At 44.3% G+C, this 13,318-nt stretch overlaps 1 protein-coding gene across 4 annotated transcripts; it reads right to left on the bottom strand.

Moving 5' to 3' along the window:
- Nucleotides 1–3,020: 3,020 nt before the first annotated feature.
- Nucleotides 3,021–12,412, bottom strand: COPS8 (COP9 signalosome subunit 8). 4 transcript variants are annotated; one of them, XR_002831721.1, is made up of 9 exons: nt 12,249–12,412; nt 11,275–11,345; nt 10,088–10,151; nt 8,307–8,439; nt 7,530–7,637; nt 5,927–5,989; nt 4,990–5,037; nt 4,183–4,315; nt 3,021–3,172 (listed from the first exon to the last, which is right to left on the bottom strand). XR_002831721.1 is itself a non-coding variant. In XM_023762726.1 (8 exons), the coding sequence occupies exons 1-8, from the start codon at nt 12,324–12,326 to the stop codon at nt 4,236–4,238; spliced, it is 645 nt and encodes a 214-aa protein (XP_023618494.1). In that variant the 5' UTR covers nt 12,327–12,412; the 3' UTR covers nt 3,239–4,235. The 4 variants fall into 4 exon arrangements, 3 of the variants coding, with proteins under 3 accessions (XP_023618494.1, XP_006082752.1, XP_023618500.1); XM_023762726.1 differs by lacking the exon at nt 3,021–3,172 and having other exon boundaries at nt 3,239–4,315; XM_006082690.3 differs by lacking the exon at nt 3,021–3,172 and having other exon boundaries at nt 3,239–4,315; nt 10,088–10,136; nt 12,249–12,411.
- Between the last annotated feature and the right edge of the window lie 906 nt (nt 12,413–13,318).

Genomic DNA, 13,318 nt, shown 5'->3' with positions numbered 1-13,318 from the left:
TTCATCAGCTGCCTTCTGCACGGCCCCCACTGGGGATTGAGCCCACAACCTGGGCATGTGTCCTGACCAGGAATCGAACCAGAGACCACCTGGTTCATAGGTCAATGCTCAACTGCTGAGCCACACCAGCCGGACCAGTTACTTGTTTTTAATTTCAGAATGGGTTTGCGAGTGCCGAAGGTTCTAGGCATATTTTGGAGTAAATTGAAGGATTAGTTTCTCCAGGCAGCCTCTGCTCCACTGGCAGGAAGGAGGCAGGAGTTGTGGTCCTGGATGGAGACATTGCTGGTGTCCATGGCAGTCCCTGTTCTCAGCTGCAGCTTCTGGTTTCTCTCATGAATGAAGGCTAAGAGGTCACGGGGAGGGGAAGGTGCTGGAGCCGGCCAACTTGCTGTAATGTGGGCGGGTAACATGAAGGCTGGTTTTATCCAATCTCTCTAAGCAGGGGAGACCTGGGGTCAGGGAAAGGGATGTATGACTCCCTCAGACCTCCACTCAGCACACCAGCGCTACACCCACAAAACAAGGTGCCCCTCAGCATCCTAACTCACACGTCCTTGCTCCCCACAGGCCCCTCTGTGACACCAGGGGAGGTTGCTCCAGGCTCAGACAAGGGTGCATAGGCAGAGCCCAGATGGCAGACAGCCCAGGAGGGGTGTGTGTGTGTGTGTGTGTATGGCTGTCACTCAACCCCTTGGAGAAACATGACTGGTCAGATGGGTAGGAGATTCCTGAGGTACATTCACTGCTGTGGTGTGACCATTTTGAACTAGGGCTTGAGAGATGTCCGTTTTCTCTTTGAAACTTGCTGTCTAATCAAGCACTGCTATCTGTGGCCCTTCTCCAGCCGTGAAGACTGACTTCTCTGCAGACTGCCTTTAGGTGGGTCAGAAAACCCAGCGGTGGGGAGGTAGGATGGTGCTGAGCGGCTGCACTGCACGGAGGTCTGGCTCTGGCTGAAACATCTCCTTTTGACAACCCAGTGTTAACCCTGTGTTTGCTTTTCATCAGAGCCCTCTGCTACCGCGAGGGAGGGATGGTGGACAGAGAACAGCCCCCTGCAGATTCCCGCCCTACAACAGCAGCTCAGGCCACATGAAAGACAGGCATGGCATCCAAACAAGTATTTAGCCAAGATGCTAAAAACTGAAGCCTGCTGATCGTTTGAAATGGATTCATGTTAAAGTGCTGCAGGCAAAACTAAAGCCGCTGAGGACACATTCCCACATTTCCATCCAGTCTGTGTGTCACGGGGAAATGGGTCCAGTCCTGAGTAGAATCTGCTAGGAACCGAGATTTTAAGGGCGGCATCCAACAGGCATCGGGTGCCAGATGGGAGTTGGGGTTTCTTGGGCCATTCTCCTTTGACACCATTCACCGCCAGCCTCACACCTCACCTGTCTTTCAGTCACTGTATTTAAGGGACACGGGACCCCTGTAGGTGGGTGTTTATCACCGTATAGATTGTCGTGCATGGGGGCACTTCTCTGCCTGTCCTGGGTTGCTCCTTTCAGAGGCTGAGCGCAGGCGTACGGATCACGAGAACATGATTAAATCAATGCTGGTTTCTGGCGATTCCCTCCATCATGTGACTCAAGTGGAAAATGGCCTGGTTCCTTTTATTCAGAACACAACCCTTTCCTCCAGCCCCTTCCAGGAAGAAAACCATGACTCATGCTCAGGACGCAGATGCCCTGCTCAGGTGGGCGTTACTTGAAAAGATGTGTGAAGGAATCCCAGCTTCCCACTGTCTCACCTGACCCAGGAGAACGTCATCAACCATTTAAATGAAGAAATTTCCCACCCTGGCTTTAGCTTTAGCTAAAATTACACTGCTTTCCCACTACATTTTGAAAGCGTCCTTCACTGAGAGAAGCAGCACCAGCGGAAGGTTATTGCTTTGCCTAAGCGTAAAAAGGATTGCATTACCCCAGGTTATTAGTTCCATCCAAAAGGCAGACCTCCATCTCCGCCCATGCAGCGCTGTCAGTGGCTCCGTGAGGAACCCAGGCACAGCACTAACTGACAAGGACACACTCCAATTCATGGGCTGCTCTAGCGCAGAGTTAATAGATGCCTTTTCCCCTGCTTTTCAATGCAGTTTATTTGCAGCTTGTTTTAAAAAATCCCCAACAATTTGAAAGCTAGACTACTGGGCAACTGCTCGTGTCTCCTGGGACCAGGAAACTGTCCTAATGCAGTCCGTGCTGGGCATTCTCCCCACAGCCCTGGCGAGTGGTTATGTAACTGGGTTGCAGCATCTGACTGCTAGGCCTCTCTCTGTGTCTGAGACATCAGACCTGCCGTGTCACATGCTCTGCTCACACGTGGCTGGTCCAAACTGAGCTGCGCTAGAAGTGAAACCCACATGGGATTGCAGAGATTTAGCACGAAGAAAAAAATGTAAGGTATCTTGTTAAGCCCTAACTGGTTTGGCTCAGTGGATAGAGCGTCGACTTGCGGACTGAAGGGTCCCAGGTTCAATTCCGGTCAAGGGTATGTACCTTGGTTGTGGGCACATCCCCAGTAGGGGGGTGTGCAGGACGCAGCTGATCGATGTTTCTCTCTCATCAATGTTTCTAAATCTCTCTCCCTCTTCCTTCCTCTCTGTAAAAAATCAATAAAATATATTTTAAAGAAAAGGTATCTCGTTAATATTTTTGGTACTGATGACATGTTGAGGTAATAATGTTTTGGATTGGGCTTAATACAATACGTTAAAATTAATTCCATGTTTTCCTTTTTCACTTTTCTATTGTGGCCACTAGAAAATTTAAATTCCCTATGTGACACTTCTATTTCCATTGGACAGTGCTGGTCTTTTCTAACCTTCACGTGATTCTGCTGTTGGAAGCAATGAACACAATCCTGCTAGGCGACAGGCCGACATTTGAGGACAATTGCCATCCCACTCCATCTTTCCTTCTCATGCTGACAAGCCCCTCCTGGCAAGCACTCCTTCTATGGCACGTGTGTGTTAAAAAACATTTATCAAAATTTAGAAAATGACAAAATGGGTGTAAACTTGCTGGACAATTGTTTAATAGCCTGTTGATTTTCAATGGGGTCCCCAGGGATGGAGCCTTGATTTGACGGGGCTGTGAACATCTGGCACCTTATCAGTTGTGGCTCTCAGGTTAACATGTAGAAACTCAAGTGCTGTTCTTATAACCTTAGATGCAAAGTGAACATTCTGTGAACAGATCTCTTAAAATGAGTGAAAACAGGAGTCATGTAATTGCCACTATCCAGGTCATTTCTATTTAATTAAGAAACTCCTATTTTAAGAGAGACAGTGATAAACTAGAATGTCAACAGAAAAACCAGGATAGTGAAGTTTCTAGAAACTGCCTTTGATGAAACAGTTGAAGAAATCAATTAAATATTTATTGAACAAATGCAAAATAAATGAACTCGAGGGTGTTTTAACCTGAAAATACAATAAACAACTTCAAATATTCAGAGGGCTATCACACGAAAAATCAAAGACTTGTTCAGTATTTTTCCAAAAGGCAGAACTGAACCGAGGGATAAACACAGCACCCAGCAGGCTGCAGGACAGCAGTACAAACTGTTACTCATCTCAATAGCTTCTTCCCAATACACGTTTCCCTCTTCTGAGAAGAAACAGCACAACGTAACACTTCTCATAAGCATCTTAAGTGTCTCAAGTCCTACTTCCACCGCAGCCCTCCACTGCCTGCAACGGATGCACTCACACTAAGGGAGGAACCCAACAATCTGGTTCACTAAGGAAACGTCTCTTGCTCCTCAGCATCCTGTATCAGTGACTCGCGGGAGCGGAGGAGAAAAGAGAGCATATTCTCCAAAGAGGGTGCCTCAGAACCACCCCCAATTCAGACAACACCCCTGGGGACAGCCTTCCTCAAACCGGATGGGGTAGCACCGGGTGCGGGTGGGACAGACGCTGCCATGCACTGTGCTGCATGAGGCAGGGGGGCTGCACCTACGAGTCCCAGAAATATAAGCTGACTGCGTCGTCCTGGCAGCCTCACCCACACTGCCAGCTGCCACCAAAGGAGAACTGTCTCACCACTACTCAGCATGGTGTGTAAGGACAAATATATAGCATGCTTTATATTACATCTGTATTTTATCACATACTCAGTATGGAGCGCTGAGGTGCTTAATCCATCCAATAAACTGAAAATACAAAATTACATTTGTCAGGATACGGAACGCTGATGAGGTGTCATCGTAAAGCAGATGAGGCATCAATTTTCGAGGAAAGCCACATAATCGGTGAGCCTGGCGAGCTGCTGTTCGTTGGGGATCGGCGGAACTGGGGCAGGCTCTGGGCATGCAAGAGTCACAAAGTTAGTGTCCAGAGTAACACAGCTTTGGTTCTGCAACCCCCTCCCCCATGCCTCTTCAATTTTACATTAAGAAAACTTTCCCAGATTTGCCCTGACTTTGCACATCTGAAAAACAAGCCAAGAAGTCTCGAACTTTTATGAGTTTTCCCAAACTGGGAGTAAAGCCACGTCGGTCTGTTGTTACTGAAGCTAACATGCAACATCCCTTTGAAGAGAACACAGCTCTCCTTGGAACGACCCCTCTCCACGTGACATGTCACTCTACGGATGAACCACCGAGTGCTTCCCAGGCGAAAGCACTGCTCTGGGAGGACTTCAGTGTCGATGAAGGGAAAACACAAAGACCACACTGTCAGGGGTTCCACTCTGGCTTTTCAGGTGGCAGGTGGCAGCTGGGATGCTGCTGAGGTCTCATCACAGCTCCCCCTCCCGACACTAAGGAGGCTCCACGGCTGGGCCCCAGGGCACTAGCGCTCAAGGTGAGCTACAGAGGGGAACCCACACATTCACTCTTACAACCAGGTGTATTATTTTCAATACCAAATAAAGAATTTAATCTCTTTACAAGGTTAGAACTAAAACAAAATAAAAACTACAAAAAAAAAATGAAGAACAATGAAATGTATTTAAATGAGCGCATGAAAATACATACCTGATAGGGGAATAAACCTGTTAAAGGAGACATCCAAGGCCCCTGCAACTAAATAAGCAAAACATAAAGTCCACTCACAGAAGTCATTACAAGGAATTTCCACACACACACGCATTAATGCCATATACATGTACGGCCACTATTTGTCAACAGAGATACCACTGCCCTCTATTTGACTCGCTTCTCTTGTCCTCCAGATCGCTGGGCCTGGCTTCCCCCTGCACCCTCGCAGGGCTGAGCACCCTGACATCTGCGCGACACTTGACTGTGGAGCAACGTCAGACAGTGCTGAACAGACTGCAAGGGCTGTGGGGTGGGCAGTAAGGCCGCTCTCACCCGGGCAGCAAGAAGCCTCCTGGTCAGTGGAAGGAAACCAGGGCAGGACCGGGCCTGGTCCGAGCAGAGAGGAAGGCGGAGAGGCTGGGAGCTCACACTGAGACAGCACAGCCAACGCACCTAATTTAAAGCCTTAAAAGGAAGACCAGGTAACGTAATTGTGTGAAGGTGGAAGGCACTGAAAGTCTTGTTTAGAAGAGTCTACGTGTCTAAGTACAAGAGGAAAGGGGAACATCTGAGTATTGAAATAACTTCCTAAGGCAACAGTTTAGACAGTAAGGACGAACAGTTAGAAATGGCTCCCTAAACGAAAGAATGGGAGATTAATGTTTAGGAAAAGTTAGGTTGTAACAGGAATTATAAAACACCACATAAAATAGTTTTTTGTACAAGAGATACATTTTTAATAATTAAGGTAAAACTAGGTGACTTTTAAGATCCTTTCCACCCTACATGTCTGTCATTCTGTATTTAATGTGATTTATTTTCATTTTGCTAGTACAGCAGAATCTTATATCAAGTTACTCAAATTTAATGTCTGAAAACTAAAGCGGTCCCAGGGAGTTCAATGCTGTGCACACGGGTGAAGAGCTCCACCTACCTGGCTTTTTGGGCATGACCATTCTTGTGGTGGAGTCAGCTTGCCATCCTTGCTCCAATATCCCTAAAAATGTGTATTTAACACAAAAATGAAGAAATAACTTTTTGGAGTTTTTGTTTTAGTTCTAACCTTGTAAAGAGATTAAATTCTTTATTTGGTATTTACAATAATACACGTGGTTGTAAGAGTGAACGTGTGGGTTCCCCTCTGTAGCTCATCTTCAGCGCTTATTCTCAATGGCACCACTTTTTCGGGAGACCTGACACATGTAGTTTAACCTGTCACGTGCAGTTTTACTAGAAAGATATGCTACAGTGTTCTCATGTAATCTTAATTTTGAAACATTTGTGAGACAGATCAAAGCTTCCTTTTACTTTATCAGGCTGGTATAACCACTATAGATGATGTGTTTTCTACGAAGTACTATGGTATTAACATGATCAATTATTAAAAACAGATATAAGAAAAACTTACATGGTACTTTATGTAATCATATCAGTAATAACAAAGGTGATGGAACCATACAAAGAACCATACATGTACAGAGAGCTGACCAGTAGGCACATAGTAGGTGCTTTTATAGGATTTTACATCATCACTGTAATAGCTCTCTGAAGTGCACATGCAACCATAATTAAACAGATGTGGGAAATGAACTAGGGCAGTGGTCAGCAAACTGTGGCTCGGCAAACTGCAGCTCGTGAGCCACATGCGGCTCTTTGGCCCCTTGAGTGTGGCTCTTCCACAAAATACCGACTTCTGCGCATGGGCCACGAAGTTTCAATCACACTGTACGTGCGCGCCCGCACGTGGTATTTTGTGGAAGAGCCACACTCAAGGGGCCAAAGAGCCGCATGTGGCTCGCGAGCCGCGGTTTGCCGACCACGGAACTAGGGAATTCCGGTAATTTGTCCTAGGTCACATAGCTGGCACGGGTGTGGGACCACACTTCTACCCAGTATGGACTCTGGGGTACAGCATTTACTGGATTTCCAGAAAAGAGTCAAATAAATAAATGCTTGCTTGCTTAAGTAGTGGTAAGATTTCCTCTGAGAATTTTCATTAACCTGCTTCCAAGGGTCTAGAGCTGTGCTAGGCCTTGGACACAGAAGGATAAGATGTGATGCCCGACGGAACTCGGTTTTGCCGGAGAATGAAAACGTCAGTCATTATAAAACAGTGCCACACAGCGTGTGCAATGCTCTACCTCACTCCAGCACGGGAGAAACAAAAATGCAGAAGCACATCTGGGGACCAGTGGGCAGGAGTGGGTGCCAGCTCCCAGGGTAGAGGGATCGGTAAAATCGTGAGGGAGAAGGTGGGCTGGAAAGGGGTGCTGGGATGAGTCCACAAAGTCAGAGTGAAGTGGGATTTCTAAATGAGCAATAGGTCAACTCTTCTCTCTGGCTAATTTGGTGGCATTGGCACCTGCCCTGGTAATGACCATGTGGGTATTCACATACTGTGCCTGCCATCAAGGCATCTGCTGCCTGGCCCTGCTGGGTGCTGGGCTGCGTGCTTCATGTCACCTCTCTAAAAAACATGCACAACAAACACTTCCATTTTCCACTTTCCCTGAAAGCAACAAGGAGGCCAACCATACCTTTCACAGCCTCTTCCACAGGGAGCCCAACAAATGCTGCGAAGTCGTCCGCGATGATCGAGGTGTATGCCTGAGAGACCAGGGCGAAGGCCCGTCTCCTTGTTGCCTCTGTGTGGGAGCAGAGGGTGGGCAGAGTGACCAAAGAGCTGACGTTTTTAAAAGATGTAATTAAATGACATTATTGTTCTTGTCCAAATGTTGTAAGTGAGACTAGATCAACCCAAAGACTTCTGTTCATTGTATGAATTTATAAAAGAGTGAACCAGGAAGACTGGAAGCAAGTGTTGGGGGTGGGGGAATGGAAAGATGGGGGCAGGGACGAGTTTCATTATGTCTCATCAGGCTTTTCATCTTTGCGCATCTATGCACTGATTGATTAGTTATAAAATCTAGAAGTTGGAAACATCACCTATGGAAGGCTGAGGTTGACCAAGTCCAAAGCACGGTCTACTTTCAAAAAACTGGTTTTAAAAAAATCTAAACCCCTACCTTGAAGTTATCAGAGTATTACCAGATTTCATTTTAGTAGCAAAAAAACCTGACGAGAGCAATTTCAATCTAGAATTAAAAGACAGTGATGCCCGAGCTGTCGATGTCATCACAAGCAACATGAAATGAAGCAGCATGATTATAACAAATCAAAGAAAGAGTTCTGAAAACTGCCCCATTAGCAGAAAATATCTATTTTTTAAACACACCACTGCCTTACTTCAACACTGCAGCACTTAGGGAACAAATCTAGTCTAATTTGATTCTTAACCACAAAGCAAACACTACCTCTAAGTGCTTCCATGATCGGCTGGACCGTCTCAGACCACTGGTGAGCGTTGATGGTTGTGTAGATTCCAGGGAAATCTCTCTGCCAGATTCTTTGTCCCACTGACCAAATGCCCCCAAGTTCAGAATTTGCCTGCAATAAATATTGTCTTTGAGGATATTCACTATGCAGATTCATTAACAACTGTATCTTAAAACAATTCAACATTTATTTTAAGAAATGTAATTACCTTTTAGCTCGATACTATAAAAGGTTTTTAAATGCTATGAACAGTAAAGTCTATTTATGTTTGATATATTTTATTTTTTGTTAATCCTCACTTGAGGATATTTTTCTATTGATCTTTAGAGAGAGTGGAAGGGAGGGAGGTAGTGGGAAAGATGAAAAGGAAGACGGTGAGGGAGAAGGGGAGTGAGAGAGTAACATCAATGTGCGAGAGATACATTGATTGGCTGTCTCCTGCACGTGGGATTGAACCTGCAACCTGGGTATGTGCCCCTGACCAGGAATCGAATCCAGAACCCTTTGGTGCTTGGGTTGACACTCTAACCACTGAGCACACCAACCAGGGCTGATATAAATTTTTATTGTAATAGCAAATCAAGGCATGAGCATGCAGTCCAAAGAACTAAATCTTAGAATTATCTTACATATTGTTTTTAAAAGATGTATTTGTATTTCATTAATACATGTATGTAATACACAGAATATATAACTAATATATATATACATAAATATATATTTTTTAAATATATTTTTCTTATTGATTTTAGAGAGGAAGAGACAGATAGAAACATCAATGATGAGAGAAAATCATTGATCGGCTACCTCTTGCACGCTCCCTACTGAGGACGGAGCCTGCAACCCAAGCATGTGCCTTTGACCAGAATCAAACTCAGAACCCTTCAGTCCACAGGCCGATACTCTATCCATGAGCCAAACCAGCTAGGGCAATATATATATATATATATATATATATATATATATATATATATATTTTTGGGACGTAAGTAATAGCAAAATGGCTAATAGCACAGACTGCCAATCTAAGATGTCTAAGGCTAAAGCTGCTAGGAACATCATGCACATAATTGATGGCTGTTCTTTATTTAAGCCCATGAAGCTGGAGGAGCATTAACAGAATGACCCGGACAAGAAGAACGAGTGAAAATACTAATTTGGTCTGCTGCTGAATATTGATAATCAACAAAGGATTTTGGGTGGATTCTTGGCAATTTTCTGAAATTTTTCACTTCACATTTATGCTAGACACAGTGAATTGCTTGAAAGCAAAAATTTACTTCATTCCACTTTCATTATTAAGAAGTTTTTTCATCTAATCTCCTACCCAAAATAAGAAATCTAAAGTCTTAATTAGCAAAAATAATCTTAATTTTGTGAGTAATCATCATTTTTAGACTATTCTTACAAACATTACCAGGTTCAAATAAGTACCGTAATAGAAAGCTGCATAAATCAGTTAAAAAACAACAGACACCAGACCTTTATCTAAACTGGCGCAGTTGTTTACCTGATTAACTGACACATGAAATGTCTCAAGAAATCTGATCAGCAGGAGCTGAGTATACAGACTGCTATGTCATCCAAGGGAAATTAAAATTTCTGATTAGAAGAATTTGAAGATCTACTTTTAAACTTTAACACTGGTTTAATAACAATTTCTATGAACTATATGGGAAAGAAAACAAACTTATATGAGGTGACCATTTAAATGAATGTTATTACTGTATTAAAGTTGAAAAATAGAAAGGATACTTACAGATTTTATAGCAGGTGGTATTCTTTTCCAAAGATATCTTGCATTATTCCTAATTTTCACCCCCCAAGAAAAAATAAACAATAAAAAAAAACATCACCTCAGTAAATGTTTAAAATTCTAGATCCCAATATGAACATACAGAAGTATACTTTAAAACAGTCTATAAAATACAAAGTGAAATTTAGTTTTACATGAATTTGTCCAGGGAAAGTAATAGTAGTTTTCCAAATTAAAAGACATGAAATATATTTACCAAAGTAATATTTTGCCATTTGTAGTAAGTTAATTTTAATTAATAATCCAGATCTTAAATTAAGGCAACAGTACACTAAAAGCACAAAGATTTAAGTAGAACTGCCTAAATAATTTCTCTATAAAAATAAACTAAAAAAATATATATTTTTAAGCTCTGGCGTCCCTTGACAACACATACAGTACACATGCTTTTCTCCTTGTTACCTCTCCTCCCACCAGTGGGCACAGAGCCACCAAAACTTCAAGGCAGTTTTTAAGAGTTTGAAAGCCTGAACTACAACAAACACAGGATGACAAGATTACAATAAATGAAACATATAATTTATGTGATATGTGTGTGATAAAAATCTGGGTTTAGGTTTTTAAAAGGTATGAAAAAAAGTTTAGAAGAATTTAAAACAAAATTTAACAGTAGTCATCGATGATTCATAGAATCTGAGTTCCTTCTACCCCTTTGCAGTCATGCTTTCTGACTTTTCTTCAACAAATATGAATTAAGAATAATTAACAAGCAGAAAGCTTTCCAGAAACCTCATACATGTTGGCAATAAATTCCTCTTAGTCTTCTCAACCTTCCCTTTCACTTTCTCTTGGTCTATTGATTACATGTGAAGTTAAATAAATGAAGGTAATAAGAAAGTTTTATAAAAAGACAAAAAAGAAAAGATCAATAGGATTAAAGCAAGTTGAAACTGACATTGTAGTTTCTAATAACAAACTGGAGTGCTTTTTAGGTGTATGTAAAACAAATGTAGTCTAAAATAACTCAGCCTCATCGTAATTTATGATTCAGTATTTGACACAGATGTATTAAGTATTATAAGAAAAGATACAGCTCCTCGTGCCCATGTTTTAGTGATGGTATTTTAATGCATGTATTCTCTATAACCTTGAAGAAATTGCTGCTCTTAGCTTTAGTAAAAAGTACTTACATGTCATTATGGAGCAGATATAAAGCTAGAAGCTGACCATACACTGGGGGTGTAGCAATTCCTCCAGGTGCCTAGAAGGCCAAAATGAAAGAGAATAACCTCATTTACATTTATTTTAAAACCCAGAGTATTAAGTTGAAATGTGTTGTCGGCAGTGACTTATCTCTTCTGTGTCTTTATTTGAACGGGAATATTTAAATGGGATCCTTTTCTCAGGTCTCGAATTCTTATATAAATTATCTTACTATTATAAGAAACAAGTATTTCCAACAGATTCCTAAAGCATGATGATTCTGCCCATCGTATCAAATATGTTGAATATCTAAGTAAATGAGTAACAAACATCACAGTTGAGTTAGACATTTCTAACCTCACTCAACTTTCATTCATTTAAAAAATCTATTCTATTAGTAAGCAGCTGTTGTCTCCTTTGGCTAATTAACTTTTTCATACATGCTTTTTTAAGTGCCTTTCTAAAATAAAACCTTAACTTTAATAGCTGGATGATGTAACTTTCACCTCTTATTGAAGACAAATCGGTAAACTCGTCTTCCAACATACCAACAAGGGCTTCCTGAGCTAAAAAAAAGGTTCCCATGGTTACACCTTCGGTCTGTGTATGCGCGTGCACACGTCTTGAACAAAATCCACATTCCTCCGCCTGCCCCCACAACCGGGGGTGGGGGTGGGGGGGACATGTTTTAGTAACACGAGCAGCACAGTGGAGAATGTAAGGAGCAACGATGAGCAAGATTTTCGGGCTCATTAGGTAAAGACGAACAACAAAAAGCTCCCAGCGAGTTCGGGCGACTGGGCCTGGGTCCTTGGCCATCCGAGCAGGCCAGGGCGCCGGACTCCGCACGCCCCCAGCCCCGCCCTCGACCCGCAGGCCCCGGGCCCGGTTACCCTGGAGACCAGCGCCGCCCGGGGCCCGGAGACCCCGCGGCTTCTCCCCGCGCTACGCGAATGGTTACCTCGAGCTCCTGGTTCTCGCACTGATCGAGCAACTTTTTGAAACTAAAGGCACCTTCTGCCATGACGGCCACGGGCATCTTCCCTGCCGGTCCCACTCCTGCACCTTCCTAAAGAGCAGACCCCAGGCTGTCCGGCGGGGCGTCGCACAAGTGATGACGTAAGCCGCCGTCGCAGCGTGGGCCCCTACGCAGGCGCTACGTCGGTCCTGGCGCGTCGTAGGTCGTCGCGGCTGCCGGCGGCTGCCGGGCAGTGGTCGCTGCCGCTCTGGCCGGCGCTCTCGGTGCTCTGGAGGACTGGCCCGGCCTGGAGGGAAGTTCTGCTGTGTGTGCGTGACCAAACACCCTGGCAGGGAGGGCTTCGGGCCATGTTTGGGGGCTAGTCGATGTCTCTCTCCTCTTTGAGGCTTAACACACACGCAAACGTAAAGGTCCAAAGCGGAGCTTTGGTCCGGCCCCCACACCTGCTCCGTCAGTCCTCCCCCTCTGGAGAGGGCACACTGTCCTTCCACGTGGGCGACCCCACAACCGAGGGCAGCCGCCCGGGACCACCGACTTGGATGCCGCGCTCTGCAGACCTGCCCACCTGCCTCCCTCCAGGCAGCCCCCACGCTGCCCAGCGGCCACATGTTTTCTGAAACATCAGTGTTTTAGCAACTGTCCTACTAGCACTGCCCACCTTAGGCGTTCTGTTGAGTAAGGAAGGACTGAAGGGAAAGGGACCTTCTCTTTCCTGCTCTGTGAATGTTATAATTTCAGCACAATCCAAGGAACACATCCGCATACTGCACAGAAGTAGAGTAAGTAACAATAAAACCATTTTTGCAAAAGTTCTGAAAGGGCCTGGAGCTAAGGGCAGATAAATGTTAGGGGAAGTTTGGAGGCATAAAGAAAGCTGTAGAAAATGATGGCTGTGAAAGATGCCCAGGGTTTATAGATAAAGCCGGGAAGAGTGAGGGCAGGGGATGAGGTGAGCCCCTCACCTCCTCCATGAGTTCCCTCTGCACCCGTAAAACCAAGATAACATCCAGGTTGTTCTGCAAGGCTGCTCTGAGGATTGAGTGAGGTCAGTC

Source organism: Myotis lucifugus, unplaced genomic scaffold (genome assembly GCF_000147115.1).
Source record: "Myotis lucifugus unplaced genomic scaffold, Myoluc2.0 scaffold_3, whole genome shotgun sequence".
NCBI classification, from domain to species: Eukaryota; Metazoa; Chordata; class Mammalia; order Chiroptera; family Vespertilionidae; genus Myotis; species Myotis lucifugus.
This window is presented reverse-complemented; position numbering and strand designations above follow the sequence as displayed.

Bases quoted from the DNA above. Each gene is read 5' to 3' on its own strand.
- COPS8 (XM_023762726.1), bottom strand. From the start codon at position 12,326: ATGCCCGTGGCCGTCATGGCAGAAGGTGCCTTTAGTTTCAAAAAGTTG. The intron at 8,440-10,087 runs GTAAGTATCCTT...TATTTATTGCAG, and splicing joins TACCACCTGCTATAAAATCT to GCAAATTCTGAACTTGGGGG. The intron at 5,038-5,926 runs GTAGGTGGAGCT...TTGCTTATTTAG, and splicing joins GGTCATGCCCAAAAAGCCAG to TTGCAGGGGCCTTGGATGTC.